The sequence below is a fragment of the Centrocercus urophasianus genome, unplaced genomic scaffold (assembly GCF_019232065.1).
Source record: "Centrocercus urophasianus isolate 14NV4802_14NV808 unplaced genomic scaffold, USGS_Curo_1.0 seq_2, whole genome shotgun sequence".
Lineage (NCBI taxonomy): Eukaryota > Metazoa > Chordata > Aves > Galliformes > Phasianidae > Centrocercus > Centrocercus urophasianus.
The window spans coordinates 4,300,066-4,317,397 of record NW_024884755.1 but is presented as its reverse complement, the minus strand read 5'-3'; the positions used below and the strand labels follow the sequence as shown (position 1 = coordinate 4,317,397).

General features: G+C 38.7%; 2 protein-coding genes and 1 long non-coding RNA gene across 8 annotated transcripts in view; 2 read left to right on the top strand and 1 right to left on the bottom strand.

Annotated features, from left to right (window-relative positions):
* TENT4B (terminal nucleotidyltransferase 4B) overlaps nt 1-8,851 on the top strand; it is a 27,480-nt gene extending 18,629 nt beyond the window's left edge. Inside the window, exons 7-12 of the mRNA XM_042821391.1 lie at nt 491-704; nt 1,595-1,721; nt 1,820-1,923; nt 3,693-3,880; nt 4,440-4,604; nt 5,885-8,851. Coding sequence (XP_042677325.1) covers nt 491-704; nt 1,595-1,721; nt 1,820-1,923; nt 3,693-3,880; nt 4,440-4,604; nt 5,885-6,064 — 978 coding nt within the window. The 3' untranslated portion in view covers nt 6,065-8,851. The remainder of the gene's footprint in view (nt 1-490; nt 705-1,594; nt 1,722-1,819; nt 1,924-3,692; nt 3,881-4,439; nt 4,605-5,884) is intronic.
* On the bottom strand, nt 4,252-17,332 carry LOC122161758. 3 transcript variants are annotated; one of them, XR_006169281.1, is made up of 4 exons: nt 17,237-17,332; nt 14,150-14,250; nt 10,068-10,330; nt 4,252-6,230 (listed from the first exon to the last, which is right to left on the bottom strand). It is a non-coding gene; the product is annotated as an uncharacterized LOC122161758 (long non-coding RNA). The 3 variants fall into 3 exon arrangements; XR_006169282.1 differs by having other exon boundaries at nt 10,068-10,153; XR_006169283.1 differs by lacking the exon at nt 17,237-17,332 and adding an exon at nt 15,650-16,538.
* The window catches only part of ADCY7 (adenylate cyclase 7), a 59,640-nt gene continuing 59,178 nt past the window's right edge, over nt 16,871-17,332 (top strand). For 2 of the 4 annotated variants that reach the window (XM_042821388.1, XM_042821384.1), the window contains exon 1: nt 16,871-16,954. The gene's annotated coding sequence lies outside the window, so the exon portion shown is untranslated. Of the gene's footprint in view, nt 16,955-17,054; nt 17,113-17,332 lie in introns of those variants that run through there. The other 2 variants (XM_042821385.1, XM_042821386.1) reach the window with 2 other exon arrangements.

Sequence of the window (17,332 nt, the reverse complement as noted above, 5' to 3'; positions counted from 1 at the left end):
CTGTAATCTCTTAGGCTGCGTGTCTAACAGTAAGGGGGTTTATTTATATAGCTTTGTAGATTGAAATCCTGTATTTGTATTAAAAACCCAGGTTTTTGAAGATCAAATTGATTCTGGAGCATTCTTTTTTTGTGTATGAACTGCCTTTGGCACTGAAGTTGACTTACTGAGCTGAAAGTTCAAATACAAAGTATATAAATGTTAGAAACGCCTTTAACATTCAAATATAAAGGCAGAAATACTTGCCAGCCTTATTGTAAAGAGGTAATGAGTTTATACAAGCTTTGATTACATCTTGTTTCAAAGAGGCAGGACAGCTTTATCAAGAATGGTTATTACATTCAGATATGTCTGCTTTATTATTATGTGTTACTAATTATATTTCAACGTGCTTGCCTTGAATTAGAAAATAATATAAAGGTAAACAGAAGAGGACTTGACGGCATTTGAAGTATTAAGAAAATTATTTTTTTTCTTCTCTTCTTAATAGCTGCATCCCAGAGAAGATGCCTGCACACCCAATGCCAACTATGGTGTTCTTTTAATAGAGTTTTTTGAATTATATGGACGTCACTTCAATTATCTGAAGACTGGAATCCGAATAAAGGATGGTGGCTCTTACGTTGCCAAAGACGAAGTGCAAAAAAGCATGCTAGATGGCTATAGACCATCCATGCTGTATATTGAAGATCCATTACAGCCAGGTATCCTCACAAACCATGCTTTTCTGTGTTGACGAAGAGAATGCTAAATTCAAGAGTTAAACCAAGGAATAGTGTAGTGACCACCAAAAATCTTAAGAAATTGCTTGTGTCTGAGAACACAAGATGCACTCAGTGTTGTGATTTTATTCATTTATTTGTTTATTTATTTTAAATGCTCCTAGCAAATTCTATCTTGCTATCCAAGAGTGTGCCTATGGTTCTGTCAGGAAATTTAAGTATAAAAAGGCACACCAACCAACTTTACAGTCCTCAAGAGTTGTGACAGCGATATAGCTACAGGAATGCAGGCATGCATACGGGCTGGCTGTGTGTGCATACCTCCCTTCCAAGCCTGTGCCTGCCTCTGTCGCAGTTGCACCTTCCTGCTTCACAGTATATGCTTATGCCCATTCTTCTCATTCACAGAATCACAGAATTGTAGGGCTTGGAAAGGACCTCTGGTGATCATCTTGTCCAGCCCCTTCTCTGTGATTCTTTAGCAATTGTAATCTGTCTTTTTACTTTTATGTTAAATTCAGTTGTTAACATGAATGCTGGACTCCAAAGTTGGAAATGAAGTGCTGTTTTAGAAAAGAGTGTACGTTTGTCCAATCTGTCGCCCAAGATAGTAGTGTTACATTTGTAATACATGCAGCACCTGATTTTTATTTCTGTTTGTATTTTTAGTCCTGTATTGAGCTTTTACTCTTTTTGACTTCCGTACATGTAAATATCTGTAGTAGTCTTGCACTGTAAATGTTTAACTGTAGTGAGATGGAACTTACGGACAGTTAAAAAAAAACAAAAACAAAAAAACGTAACTGTCCCCTGTTGGAAAGCAGATAATCATGGTTTCAGTTTCACATATTCATTTATATTCTTATTTTAAGGTAATGACGTTGGCAGGAGTTCATATGGTGCCATGCAAGTGAAACAGGCTTTTGATTATGCCTATGTTGTTTTGAGCCACGCAGTTTCCCCAATAGCTAAATATTATCCCAACAACGAAACTGAAAGGTAAATTTTATGAGTCTAAATCTCAGACGTTGATTGCTTATGTTCTTGTGTACCTGAAATTAATTGTTTGGAGTTTTTTCTTTTCTCCTGGTTTACAGTATATTAGGTAGAATCATTAGAGTAACACAAGAAGTGGCCACCTACAGAGACTGGATATCAAAGCAGTGGGGAATGCAAAGTAGGACTGACTCTTCGTGTAATGGTAAGATTTGACTAAGCATACAGGATAGAGTTCCTGTACATTTTGACTATGTGCATTTTTTTGTTGCTTCTGCTCCACATAAGGTGATGCATACATCTTAATATAAGTTTATTTGCAAAGTGGAGATGGATTTTCTTGTGTTTTCACCCAGAAAATTTAAACTTCTGCAAGAAAGGTTGTATCATAGCATCACTATTCTACAGTGTTAGATTTGGTCAGTATGGGAGGTCTGTAAACAGTGCTGGCTTGCGAAACTAAGCTCCTGACAAACATGAGATTTAAATCACATGTTGTTATTGTCACACTTCCTTTGTGGGTAGTGTTTGAAAAGTAATTATTAGGAATGTTAGTTAAAATCCAAATCTTTACCTTTTGTTCATCTTTTATTTTTAATGTTTAACATAATGTCTATCTACAGAAGCAGTATTTAAACAAGCATTGACCACATAAGTAAAATAAGTCCTTAAAACAGAAATAAGACTTGTGATTGATATTTTGTTATTACTAACAAATGGAAACACACAAGATCTGTATAGAGATCTTGTTGAAAAGTGTGTTTTAAAATAATCTTTGTTTTCATTGCCCAGTAACAAGTTGTCACTCTCTTTGGGTGTAGGTGTATGTGCTAGCTGGAAATTTTCAAATTAATTACAGTACTCTACAATTAATTTTAGAATGTTAGCTACCAGAAGTCTTCTCCAGTTAGCCATTAAATCAGAGAAGACACACAAATACTGGTCTTCAGGCTAGGCTGGGGTTTTATTTGCTTTTAAAGATATTTTTAGTGATTTCCCCAATGGCCCCCAGTGGGCCATTTCTGTTTTACCTCTCTGTAGATCTCTGTGGCACTGCTGTACCACTGGCAATGGCAGTCAACCGCAGTTTGGTCCTGCAAGCTCCGTAGCATGACTTATCTGCCTCTTGAGACGTATGAAGCTGTATATAAATAAAGCTAGTGGTGCAATAAACGTGTATTACATAATTCTATTAGAAAGCCAGTTCAATCTAAGTTGTCCAGAAAAGCCTGACAGCCTTTAATGTGGATACTGGTTACTGAGGAAGAAGCAGAGGTAACTCCAAGGTGCAATGTATGGGACAAAGCAATTATTTAGTAATAATACCCTTATATTAGGAAGGTAATGGTGACAGTTGCAATGTTCACCTGGCAGGTTTAGTTTAGATTAAAGTTCTGATTCTTTTTATTTATTAAAGTAGAAGTTAAGAAATAAGAGTTCTTTGTCTTGTATTTTCAGTTGAGGGAGTTATACAAAGCCAATGAGAATTAGTTGAAGTTCTTATGACCCTAGCAGCTCCAGTAGGAGCTTCAACTCCAGCTGGGAGTTGCTGAATGCTGAGTGCATAGGAACAGTATTTAGACCTAAAATAAAGCTAAATATAGAGTGCTGTTTAAGCATGTTATAAAGCACTTCTGTTAATCCACACATCTGGGCTCTGTTGACTTCCCTCTTCCACACCTCATCTCTCGTTCATCCTGCACTGTGGGTAATGCTTGGTTGTTCTCATAGTGTACAAGAATGGATCTTGTCAGTAATCCACCATAGTCTCTGCAAAGTATTTTTGCTGCATGCAGTACATACACACAAGCATACAAATGTGCTTGCATGTATTAAAAGTATGTACAGACAGATGTCTGTCTGTGTCCTGCTGGATGTAATAGATACATAATACCTGAATGGGTGCATATATTGAAAGAGATAATAATTAATGTCACTTAATGTATATTGATGCTTCTGTCTCATTTTTAATAGGTAACGGAGTAACCCTGATAGTAGATAATCAGCAACTAGACAAATGCAACAATAATCTCGCTGAAGAGAATGAAGCACTGGGAAAACCAAGAAATAAAACTTCAGAAACACTTAGTAAACATTCTTCAAATTCTTCATCAGGTCCCTTATCATCGTCATCATCTACACTGTCCAGCTCTAGTGATGTAGTAAGTTGGAGGTTTTCTGCATTTTGATTTTAAACTGTTCTCTTTATTGGTATTGCCACAGAGGACGTTTGGAAAGCATAGAACCAGAGTTCAGTATTTCATCCAGAATCCTAACCTGCGTAAATGTCCCCTCTTTTGCAGTTCTTGGACACGTAAATTGCAGTGTGTTTTTTGACACCTTGCATATAAGGAAGTCAGTGCAGTAGATACAAAGCTATATAGCCCTTTTTTATCTCTGTATTTTTTAAAAAGACTGGTAGTCCTAATCTGTACACTTAAAAAAAATTAGAATAGAAAATGTCTTAGAAATAAATCTGTTTTAATGAGATTTCTATTTAAAAAATAATAAATGAAAAATATTAGATTCCAACATTGGAATCATGAACCAATATGCTTTAAAATTAATCTGTTTAGTCAGTAAGAATTCTGAACTGAAAGTTTAATAAACAACATTTCAAGTTTCATCCATTGCTAGCTTTATTTCTGAGGGAAAACTCACTCACTTAAAAACATATTTGTTCTTAAGAAAAACTCCCTTATACTTTACATTTTCCTAAAGGATTCTGATGGAACACCTTGCAAAACCTCTAAGCAATTGAGTTGTCGCCAGCCTACAACAAACAGAGTGGGGTCACAAGAAGTATCACTGGAATCCTCCCAGTCAAGTGGGAAGACACAAAGCAGCCAAACAGGCAATACATCCAGCAACACGAACAAATCTCAGGTTTGTGAAATGTTTAAATGTTATAGCACATACCCTCTATGGAGGGATAGTTTGTTCTGGAAAGAAAACATTGTGTTTTTCTCCTTTGTTCCACTAGAAAACACTGAGTACTGTTTGCATTCAAGTCATCCAGTTCTCTTTCTAGCTTAGTTTTGTGCTTTTTCCAGGCTTAAACATAATGACAGTAGGATTGACTTTATTTTGGGAAGTCTAGACTAGTTACAAGTACGTGTTTGTGTTGTAAAAATCTTCTTCGCAAAAATTTTGTCAGTCCATTCTTAACTGCAAAGCATGAGAAATAATTGGACTTGTGTATGCTTCAGTACATAACAGTAAGCAAAAATGTGTGTGTAAAACAATGACTGACTGCTGTGTTAGCTGTTGATCTTTGCTGAAATGCCTTTTAGTAAAGGAGGTGAAGATGCTTGCTGGTACATGAAATTCCTTCTCCTTTCCCCTTAAATTCAGATATCTCTATGGTGAGACCTAACAGCTTATGCACCAGGGGATTTATCTTTTTGAAAAATACTTTGGTGACAGCTCAGTAATCTGGAAACACAATGTGCCTCTATATTCAGTATACCTCTGAATATATGCAGTTCAAATTTTTCTACTTCTTCAGAACTTAGGACTATTTTAATGGATGAAAAATAGTCTGGAACCTAGTGTAATGTTCCTGAAAAGTAAATTTGATGACTTGCTGCCTCCTGTTTGCTGATGTTCTCTAGCTAAGAATGAGACAGTTTAAACAAACAGGCCTTAGACGTACCATTCATGTATGTTTGTGTCATTGCACAGAGCCAGCTGTGGTACTGGCAGGTGAACACACACAACCTGAGGTATTGTACATCTGCAGAAAGATGTGATGTAAAATTAGTCTTGATCTTAAAGGAATGTTGTCTTAATTTGCACAGATTATGAGATTTGAGCAATCTTCATCTCTTCTCAGATTATGGAATTCTGTTTTTATATAACACTTTTCTGATGGTTGCACAGTGGGTGAAATAGAGCAGTTCTATCATTTTCAAAATTCAGAGTGCTGTATTCTTCACTCTGTTGACGTGTGGTTTGGATCTAGAGATGAGATTTGTTTGCAGCTGGCAAAATGAAAGATTTGTGGTTTCATTCTGCCGCTGAAACAATGGCCCAGCTTCTGCCTTGCCAGTTCCTTTGTGGACTCATTTTCATGAGCTGATGTCCTTGTTATCCCCAAATAAGTTTGTGTAATCGCCACGCTTTCTTCTTACCATGGACTTACTGGGCCCTCTTTCTCTTTGCAGCATGGATCTGCACGGTTATTCCGCTCGTCTAACAAAGGCTTCCAAGGTCCAGCAAATTCAAGCCACGGTACCTCAGTCACAAACAAACAACATCAAGGCAGCAAATCACACCATCAGTATTTCCATGGCAAAAAGAGGAAACACAAGAGGGATGCAGCCCTTTCAGACCTTTGTAGATAGTTGCCTATTTTATGACTGTTCTTCTGTGTGCAATGATCTCATGCTACAGGATAGTTTGATAGTGACTCCTTGGATCTCTTCCGGAGCTTCAGACTGTTCGGACATTGATTAGCAACTGCATTTTTTTTTCCCAGCTCGCCACGGAACGGATCATGAAGATTGATCACTGCAAAAATAAAAAATAATAATTAAAAAAAAAATAAAAAAAAGAAAAATAGAAAAAAAAAAGAAAAAAAATTAAAAAAAAAAAAAAATTTTAAAAGGAAAAAAAAAAAAAGGAAAAAGTCTGCTCATTTGATAAGTCATATGCTACAACAGGGTCATTTAGGATATAAAAGCTTGAATGTAAAATAAATGTATTTCCCATCAGCTCATGCTGACCTGTAGGGGTAGTACTCAGTGTGTCTAAGGGGTGGTTAACAAAACACAGAAAATAGGAAAAGAATAAAAAGGCAAAAATTGTATTTTGAGGGAAACCCAGCCTTTAAACGTGAAAGTAATTTGTGCATGATTTTTTTATTATTTTTGCATATACTTACCATTTTATTGTGTATATATAGATGACCATATAGGAAAACTGACATTTGTAATAGTGGATTTGTTAATACTTTTTACATAACATTACTGTTTAAATTGTAAACATAAATTTTTCTCAGGATTAGTTTGGAAAATAATCTGAATTGTCATCTTAACATCCATATAAAGAGACATTACTAGTTATATTGCTCAGAATTTCTTTTCTTGGCATTAAGGTTTAATAGAACATTTGATCTGCAAAAGCTGTTCCTCTGGAAGAAAGTTTTATGGTGACAAATGAAACATTTCATTTGTATAAGTGTAGCTGTACTTTGTGTAGACACTGAGCTTGTCATCTCGGAGAAGTAACTTTCACCTTGTTTTCTAGAGTGCCATCATTTCAGGGCAGTGGGGTTTTATAGTTGCACCCTTCTCTTCCTCCCCTTAGTGGTCCTCCCTCCCTCTTTTTTTTTTCTTTTTTTTCTCATTTTTTTTGATGTAAGCCACTTTGGGGAGGGCTGGTTGGTTGGTGTTGGTGATTCTTTTTTTTTTTTTTTTTCTTTTTTTTTTTTTTTTTTTTTTCCCCCTTAGTTTAAAAAAACAAAACCAAAACAACTCGGTTTGCTACAGGCCGTTTGCATTCCTGGGCTGCTTGGATCCCATGCCTCTTTGTTTGTGCCTTCCCTCCCCATTCTAGGTCTGGTTTTTTGTCTTTTATATTTTTGCTAACTCCTGTAGGAGATGATAACTGTTGAAGCTTTAAGTAAATTTTACAATTAAAGTATTTTTTCTCACTCCCCTCTAAGGCATTTTTGTATTTACACTTAATTATTATTAAAAAAAAAAAAATCAAATGATGAAATATATTTTGTATTGCCTTAAAAACCCAAACCTTTCATATCTCATAGTATCTCTTCGTTGAAGTAATTATCACTAAATTCAAACTCCGCATTTGTCTGGTTCAGTCACGTCAGCCTCGCTGCAGTGAGCTCCATGCCACGAGCGCCCATCAGATGCGTAACTGCAGGTATCGCTTGGAAAAGGGGCTGGGACACTTCAGTGCTAAAATGTTGAGTGGCATTTACTTTCACACGTTTCTTTTAAGAGGAAAGTTTGTACCCGGCGTACGTGGCTGTATTTAATGCAGCTGTTCTGGAGATGTTGCTTTTATAAGAAGTAGTGTTAGCTTTTCTTTTTTTAGTGCGTATACAGTTGTGGATTCTACAGACCAACCTGACCTTTGATGGGCACTAATGAGTGCAATGATTTTTAAAGTAAAAAAAAAAAAAAAAAAGCACAAATAAGACCAGAACTGATGTCATCACTTAAAGGAATAAACATTTTCAATGGTAAAGTGTTTTACTTCAAAAAGGAAAGAATACATATATATACTCCAAAAGCGTGGAAAGTCCTAACAGTTACTCAAACACTAAGCTTAAGTGATGTTAATTTGACAATATTTAAAAAAGAAATTAGATTCATATTTTAATTTGATCAGATAATTTTATCCACAGGACGTTGAGCTTTTATTCATAGAAACTAGTAAAAGTTATACCACATTATGCATAATCACAGTATTTATTTTGTTTTAGATTATTGTGAATGTGTAGACTTATGTTCACCGCTTAGGGAACAATTATTTATAAATTATATTAATCCAGTATTGTTAGCTGCTATTAGCAAAACTGTTCCAAAACTAAGTACCTGCAAAGATCTGTATCGCATTTACCACACTGAAGTGTTTTTAAAAGAATCACCCTCATTGTTGAAAGCAAATGTACTCTTAGGGTGCAGATATTAGTGTTCCAATAAGCATGTGATAATTTTAAGGTGGTGGTAGCGGGAAGATAATCTTGATTCCATTGGGAATCTTAGGTTTGCCTCAATTTATGGTTTTCATAAATTTAATGGAAAATAGCTTTTCCTGGACTGCTCAAGTTTCTTTTTGGTAAACAGTATCTTTCTAAAAGAAAAAAAAAAAAAAAAAAAAAAAAAAAAGCATGAAGGAAGAATTGAGGTATTTTACATTGCCTCAAATGACCAGCATTGTATTCATAAAATACTGTATATCTTGCAAATCTTTATTTAAACAGAACAGTTGAACTGTTCATTTTTCAATCTGAAGTAAAATACTTTCAAGACCTTTTAGTTTGCCTGCTCATTTGTCTTGTACATTTCATCTCTGTATTTGACTCAAGTCTAATTCCTTTTTGAGTTTCAATACTTTTGTGAAGATTTTGTGAATATATGAAAAATAAATGTTTAATCTAACTACTGCAGTTTATCACCATTCTTGGCACTCACCCTGTTTTTGCCTTCACAGTACTGAAATAACAGAGTGTTCAAAGCTCTTTAAGGTTTTGTAGTATCTGGGTGCTTCACCCGCTGGTTGCTGGGCACCTCTACCTTTTGCAGAGGTGGGCCTGCCCTGCAGCTTTTCACTTTAAGAGAGCTGAAGCAGAATATTCTGAGAACAAGTTGTAAGGATATACGTGTATACAGGTTTTTTTTTACTATGACCTTTCTTTAATTTCCCTCCGTTCTGAATGTAGGCAACTTGTCCAATCTTGTGTTCCATTTGGAGTTGTCCAAACCTTGCATTCTGAGCAGGGCATTGTGGATGTACACAGAAGTTAATGGCAGTTGCCTTTGGTGGAAACTTTGTTAGCACAAATCCTGAAGCATGGCTGATTTTTACGAGTTTATGCACTTAATTCTATTAACTAATTATAAATAATTATGCAATTCCTTGCATAAATCGGTAGCAAGACATATACGTATTTACGTATTGAATTCTTCCTTGCTGTGCCAGTTTGATAACACAGGCCATCTAAAACATCTAGAGATGCTGAAATGCTTGTACATCCTGTTGGGACATCGGATTGGTGGTTTGGTTGTTAGCGTTTTTAAAAGGTAGCTCAGATTGTTTTCATTCTTAAAAAGCTGTGTAGTTATTATTTTTTTTACAGCCATTCTTCTACAGTGTGGCAAAAAAAGAAGCTGAAATGTAAGTCAAGCTTTGTTTGTGACTCATGACATGATTCTCTTTACTCACCTCCTACGTTCCTTGTAGGATTCTCAGAATTTACATTTTGGATTTTCAGTCTTGAAGTTGCAGGAAAATAATTTTGTTAATCTTTTGAAAATAATAAGCTTTACAATTGGTGGCAAACTTTCCTTTTAAATGTACTTCAAAAATGGAAAGTTTCCATTTCTGGAGTCGTCTTGTATGCTTCCTAAATGTAATGTGAGCAAGTGGTTAGACAATGGTCTTATCATGAAAACGGACATTAAGTTAAAGAGGTCAGCATCTTGACATCTGATGGGTGCTAAAGCTCGTGTTAGATGTTACCATGTGACTCCAAAGCAAAACAAACAAACTATGCAATTACTTTAGAAAGAGGAATGCCCCATTCAGGGGCTGCAACAAAAAATACATTTAATTATTCCAGCCAGTGTTAAAGTGAAAAAACTAGTGACTACTTACACTGCTGGTTCCTACAACTTGATTCTTTTGCTTAGAAATGCAATTTTCTAGAATCAAATCTGCTGTCTTGCAAGTGTTTCTCTCTCCTGAAAGGGAAAACATATGAGAGCTTTATTTTCTAATCTGTAGTGCTTCCGTGAGCTTGTTAAATAGCTTCTCAAAAATGTTTTCCAGTTGCAGTGACCAAAGTGTTAGTGTGTCTTGTCTCTTCATCCATGAGCTATTGACCAGTACTTCTGATAGACAGCTATTCGTGGCTTCACCTGTAAGTTGAAAGCAGCTTCGTTACTTCGTGGTCCTAAAATCTGTCACACTTGCAGAGCTCCTTCTGTTAAAGTTAATGGTCTTTTTCCAGTAGTAGTTTGTTCTGAGCCTAATTACTGATCTTCAAAGGTTGGTGATTAGGATGTTTGAGATAACCCCAGAGAAATGATCCAACACATAGAATCCTCTCTGAGTTACTTAATGGAATGCTGTTCTGAGTAATAGAGGTAATAGAAGAATTAAAAGTTAGATAGCCTTATTAGGTTGACAAGCCCAAAATTTGAGCATCTACTTGAAAAAGGAATAAAGTAGCCCAAAACCAGTTATTTGTGCATTTTAGTATGATGGTGCTAGATTAATTTAATCTATATTTTAGGTCACACAAAAACTTAGATGAGTCAATTTTCAATAGCTTTGATGTTAACTCTTATTATCTAGTGACTTCCCTACCATAGCCATTTTATTAATTTCTACCAGAAGTGTGGTGCCTTTATTAGACTTCTCAACCACAGACATGGTTGGGGTACCGTTCATACGATTCTTCCATTGCAGTAACTACTTCAAATAATTGCTTCTTCCCATTTGTTTGTTGTCCTACATGCCAACCAGTGGTGAATGTGAGTATGAAGCGGGGAAAGGAGAAAGAAAAAACATACATTTTGTTTTCTACGAATGAGTTGGTAAAAATTGATGGGATCCTGAAAGTCGTTTGTGTATGCAAATAAGCAAGAGAACACCAAGAGAAAATGAATAGAAGAAATCTTGGAGATACTCCACGTAAAAGTCTGATAGAGGAATGCAATCTTTTTGCCTTCCAAGATGAACAATGATGAGACACCACAAGGCTTCCGGTGAGTCAGTTTGCTTGAGCATTCCTTCTCATCAGGTACTGAATGAGCTGAGCAGTACATCTGCTCACCACTGAAGCCTGTTAGATTCCTATGCTCCCCAGCAGCTATAAACTGCTACAAAGGCATTTATTAGCAGTCAGGCTCATTCTAATTTGTCTTGCTTCTGCTTTCTCCTGCTAGGTGACTTTTAAAAGATGCCGTTTTAATCCTTGGTTGCTTTTAAAAAAAAAATAATAAACAAACAAAAACTTGCTAACTTGAGTCTTATAGTCCTTTTTTTTTTTTAATTTTTATTTTTACTATTAAGCCAGCCTTCAGTTTTGTGGTGCAAAGTCTTGGTAGTGAATGTGGTATTTATCAGACCCTGTCCAGCCCTCTACAGAGAGGCAGGAATTGAGGTGAAGATTGATAGAGTTTTGAAAGGAATATTTGAAAGGAAGATTATCTTCTCTGAATGTAATGTTCCCACCTTAAAAAACAAAACAAATCTGCTTCACTGGTCTGCACACAACAGGTTGTTTCACCTGAGAGTGTGAATATATATATATTTCTGTTTCTTTATTTTACAATGCCATTGTGGTTTATGTGAAGTACCATGCTGTGGTTACTGTTTGTATTTCCCTTGTCCTATGGCCTTTCCAAACAGGACTGCTGTCATTTTCACAGCAAATAAGGCACGGTGAAGTTTGAGGTGCTTGTTTCATATTTTTCTTCATTGCAGTAGATTTTGAATCAGACTAATTTGTGGTTGTCTGGTAATCAGTAACTATGAGAAGACCATCCTCAGAAAAATCAATGGCTAATCCAACAGCAGGTGGAAATGTTTCTTACTTTCTTCCTTCACTGCTAGCTTGTTTGCCTTTTCAAAATTTTTAACAGTGCAAGGGAATAATAAAGTATAATAAAGTAATGTAATACAGAAAATATTTTTTACTTATAGAATAAATTTTACTTATACCAAAATGTGTCTTACTAAACATATGTTATGATGTTAACTTGCATCCCTCAAGGTGACAAAATAAAGCAGTCCAATTTCTGAAAACCTCAACCACATCAGAGCTGCAGTGTGTGCCACCTGCTGAATGACTTCTGTGCAGTGTCTAACAACATACTCCATGTAAGAAAGGTAGTTCAAAGGTTTCTGCTTTATAATGTTTGTACATAGATGCTAGGAACTTAAGGTAGCAGGAATTTGTCTGGTGCTGCTGAGTTTCATCTCCATTCCTCATACATCCCACATCCCAGAGCTACAGGTATGGATGAAAAAATCAAACTTTGGTGCTTGGAGGAAAAAAAGTTTAGACAGTATCAGCAGGGTTCAGAAGCCAATGGGCAGGAGCTGCCTGCCCCTGAGAGAGGAGCTGCTGCAGCAGGGGCTGTGCTTGGCCTGGCATCTCCCTGTGTATGCAGGGACTGCCATGGGCGGCTCCGCTGACCGGACCTGCCTTCCTAGACAAAGAGCTTTATTTAAATGCACCTAGCATTTAAGGATTTCTCCATTCTTGAGAGGAAAGTCACGTGATGCTTTATCAAAACCAGAACAAACTTCTCAGAGTACGTTGGCAAACACCAAAGTTAGGAACCTGGAAGCTGAAGAATTAACATAAAAGGGAAGGAACTCAGACTTTCATAGGTACAGAGGGTGCTGGTCAATAGAATAACAATAGAACAACAATAGAAAACAGCAGTTCATTAAATAATGCCAATTCTCTTTGTGCAGGTATCAACAGGCAAAAATCCCATGAAAAACAGAGTACTTGGGCTGTGTGATGAGGTACTGTGTCTGTACCTTCGGGAGAGTCTGAATATCCTAATGTGGCTTAGTAAGGAAGTACTAGTTGGTAGTTAGTGTAGTTAATAGGAAAACTGCAGTTAACAATTTTGATGAGCTGGTGCATCAGTAAAAGGACATAAATTAGAACTGATGTTTACTTTCCTGATCTCACTATAGGAAGTTCTTCCCTTTCTTGTTTCACGTCCTCTTCGATATTTCAATTTTTACACACTTCCTCTAGTTCTGTGACACATCTGGCCTGTACAGGAAACCTCAGCCATCGTCCATTCCAGCTGCCAGTTGGCATCAATTAAGAATTTATGTAATCCATTTTCAACACAGTCATAGCTTTTGATACAGCAGAACTCCGTGATTTCAAAATAACAAAAAACTAAAGCATCTATCATCTTAGTCCCTCTCAGCTTTGAGATAATCATGATATTAAAATGCTTGAAAATGCCAAATACTTGCAGGAAAGCACAGGTTTTTCTCAGTATAAAGGATAAAGGGGAGGAGTATTGTCTATTAAAATCACAATCACCACCTAAATCTAGTGTTCAAGAAGTCAGATATTTCCTTAAAACTCCATGTAATGGGGCTATGTTGATTTAACCAGATGATTTTGCCCATGCTTTCTTTTTTCAATTGTTTCAAAACAGGCTTTTTTTTTTTTAAGTAAAACCATATTTTCCAGTGGACTCTACCAACTTCCTGTTCTAGGACAGCTCATGCAAAAGCAATTTTCCCTGATAATACACATGGTCTGTTTGGCCCTTAGTAATTTACCCAAAGTTTTCTGTTTGATTTCCAATATGTCCTTGTGGCTGCTAATGTGGAGACACTGGAAGTGCAAACTGAGAGCAGTTAGCTATTTTCACAGTCAATGATAAAATGATTTAACCTTTTCTGTTTTCCTTAAATCAATCAATAACATTGTCAGTTTTATTAGAAGCCCCACCTGCAGCGTTGCAGTACCAAACAGAGAAATGTCCTTTTATTTATTTTCTTCCCTTGTGTAACTTAGCAGTTAAGGAGGAGTGACCCCTCAATAAGGTCATCACGATAGTTTTTTCAGCAAGCACAGACTGGGTCTGCTGTCACTCAGCATTGTTGTGAACAATTCAATTTCTAGAAGAAAATGTTACATTTTAATATAACTTCAATATACAGAAGCACTTTAAAACGGGTCTGACCTGTGGCTCTTGGTGCAGTCCTGATCACACCCACGAGCGCAGCTGGAAGGTTTTAGCCGTTGGCCAAGCACTGATTTTAGGGCACGATGCACATTCTTGCTCTGCAGAAAGAAGCATGAGAGAGAAAGGAAATGGAAATACTTCTCTGTTTCTTAATTGACTTAAGAAGTCAACAAACCTCGCAGCCAAGGCTGCAAAGCTGGAGAAATCGAGTGGTGAGACTTGGACTGCAAAGTTCTTCATTTCCTTTAGAAGCTGGCTTATTAGCGCCTTTGTTACAGCAGTGCTTCTTTTGGTCCACTGACAACCATCCTGACCTCTTCAATGGTTTCACATTGCTGTGAGTTTGTGTTGGTTTTCAAGTTTTCTTTGGAGAAGCTGCTTTTATAGAACCAAGTCCCACTGACTTTCACAAAATACAGAACAGTAGAAAATGTGACCTTGGTTCCAAGGCAGTTAGACTGAGAATTTTAAAACAAATCACAGCTGTGACAAGAAACCTGAGCAGCTTTTCATTTGCCTAGAGATGCATGTAACTCCTGTAGATTTTATGCTTTACAGAAAAGTAGCAAATTATTCCCAAAAGTTCCTTAAATTGATCCAATAGCCCAGGAATGCAAGCTACATAACAGTAGTGAAATTCTACCTTCTTTTTATTGTAGCTGATGCAGTAAAGTATTTGCATTTAACATCATAAACGTAATGGTCTTCAGCAATCCATTCTAATACTGTCTCAAAAATGAGGATGATATCAATGTAACAGCTCAAAATAATTTCCCTTTCCTTTCCTCCTAAGCACGTAGAGCCAACCGCTTCAGGACTGTGGTATTATCAGACATCTTTGAACTCACAGATTTACAGGAAATAGCACAAAATTTACCTGAGCTATTCGTCTTGCTCTCTAAATGAAGTTAAGGCTGTCTTGGTTGCTTTTTCTTTGGTTAGCTGCAAAAGGCAGCATGATAAAGCACGCTTTCCTAAATGCCATCTGCTCAGCAACTGTCCCTTGAGCACTACCTGACTCATGTATGGGAGCCACAGAACGCCTCAGTGTCCAAAGTCTTTGCAAATAAAACTATTTAAAAGTTACTTATTGGGACTCAATTTACCCCTCTTTCTACTATGAATAGTGCAAGAAAGAATATCCTGTAGGCAGATTCAACCCACAATGACTTAAGAATTAAGGCACCCCCCATTAGAATTACAATTGCAATCTACACTGAAGCATACATCCTTATTGTACAAAGCAAACCTCTGCAATGCTCTGTAACTCAATTTGCAAACAGTGCTGGAAATGGATTTGGTAGAAACAACACATCAACAACTAATTCAAATAGAAAATTGGAAAAGAGTTTGAATTTTGTCATGCTAGATCTCATCAGCTAATGTGTTGCATTTTATTTTAATTGAATAACTATAACCTATCATAAATCTAGATTTGTGATTCAGTCTGGAAGGTTTAGATGCATGTTTAGTGCTCTGGTCCTATATGTGCAATACCTGCATTTTTAAGAGGTTTTTTTTTTTCTCCCCCTTTTGTAGGACTTCTTCTCTAAACAAGTGCTTGAAAATCATGAAGCTTGCTTGTCTATGGATAACACAGCTTCACAGTATCACACTGTACAGCTGTACATATGTACAGCTCTCACATGCACACAGGTCATTTATATGGGTCTGAAGGTGCCAACAGACGAATGATTAATTGCAGGCTGGTGCTCAGGCAGAGCTGCTTGCAATGAAGCTGCAGTGCTGCAGGAAAAGACAAGGGGAAGTGTGTGCTGTATGTAGTATGTGTGGGAGCCAATGGATTGTATCTTACAGTCTATACTTCGCTTTTTTTGCTTTTACATCCATTTTGCTAGAAATGAGTTGTAGTTATCCAGTTTAATCTTCATAGCAGTTCTCATATAGCACTTCTGGTGTTCTGGAACTGCTGCTGTTAAAAAGTTACAGCATCAGTAGTACTGAATCATGCAGAATTTTATATCTTCATGTGGGACAGCAAATGGTTGTGGGTATACGGAGCTGATCTGAAGGAACTGGTGTGCTTGGGAGGTCCACAAACTTGTGATGAAGTCCAGCTGTTCTGAAGTAAGTCCACTGATGATCTCAGAGCGATGCATTTTCCATTTCCTGCAGGTTTTTTAATCCAGTTATCTACTCCAGCTTTCATTGAAGAGGAATTCTTTCTAACACGTGTTTTGCTGGAGGATCTTTTTCTCCCTCTCCCGATCCTGGCCTGTGCGGCCTTAAAAGTTTCCCTTCCACCTCGAGCGGTTCTGCGATGCTACGAACTGATAGAACTAGGTTTGAATTCCCCATCCCACAAAGCGCTCCCGGTCGGCAGTCTCACGAAACGCTTCCCGTTTGCAATATCCGAACGGGAGCGTGAGAGGCGACCGGAGCGCTTGCGGTGCGTGCGAAGCACTGCTCCCCGCGGGGCGAGCCGAGCGCGGGGCTCCGGCCTGAGGAGAAGGATGGAGCGAGCGCTGCCCACGCGACACCCGTAGCCTTCAATGACCGCACCGAGCCGTGCGACGGCGGCGCGGCTGCGGGGCTCTGGCAGACGGCGGGGCCGCCCCCGCTGACAGCCCGCCGGGACGAAGGCTGAGCGGAGCCCGTGCGCCGCCTTACAGCTCCTCGCGCCGCCGCCAGGAGGCGGGAAGGGCACGACGCACAACGCCCCGCGCGCACGGAGCCTCCCGCGGACACCTCGGAGACGGCGGGACGAGGAGGAGGAGGGAGCAGCAGCGCCTGGTGCCGACCCGCCGTCCACCGCTACCGCTTCTCTTCCGGCCGCCGCAGGTGAGCGCTGGGCCGGGCGTCCCTTCCCTTCTCGGCGGCGGGGGCCGGGCGGGCGGGGCCGAGAGCGGCCGCGCCCCGGAGGTGAGGGGCCCCTGGGTGAGGGCGCCCCGCCGCTGCGATCGCCGTCCGCCCGGCCCTGGGGAACCTCTGCCTGCAGGGTAAGGGAAGCCGGGGCGCGCTCGGCCGGGGGGAGCCCCGATCCGCTCCGCTTCATCGCTGCGGCTCGCGCCGGAACGCTGCCGGAGCGGCGCGCCGTGCGCGGGATGGCACCCAGCGACTTACCGTGGTCCCCATAGGGTTTGGGCGGTTCCACTAACGAAGGAAGAGAGAGGCTGAAAGAGCAGAACTTGCGGAAAGTAATAGCGAGGCGTGCTGCGC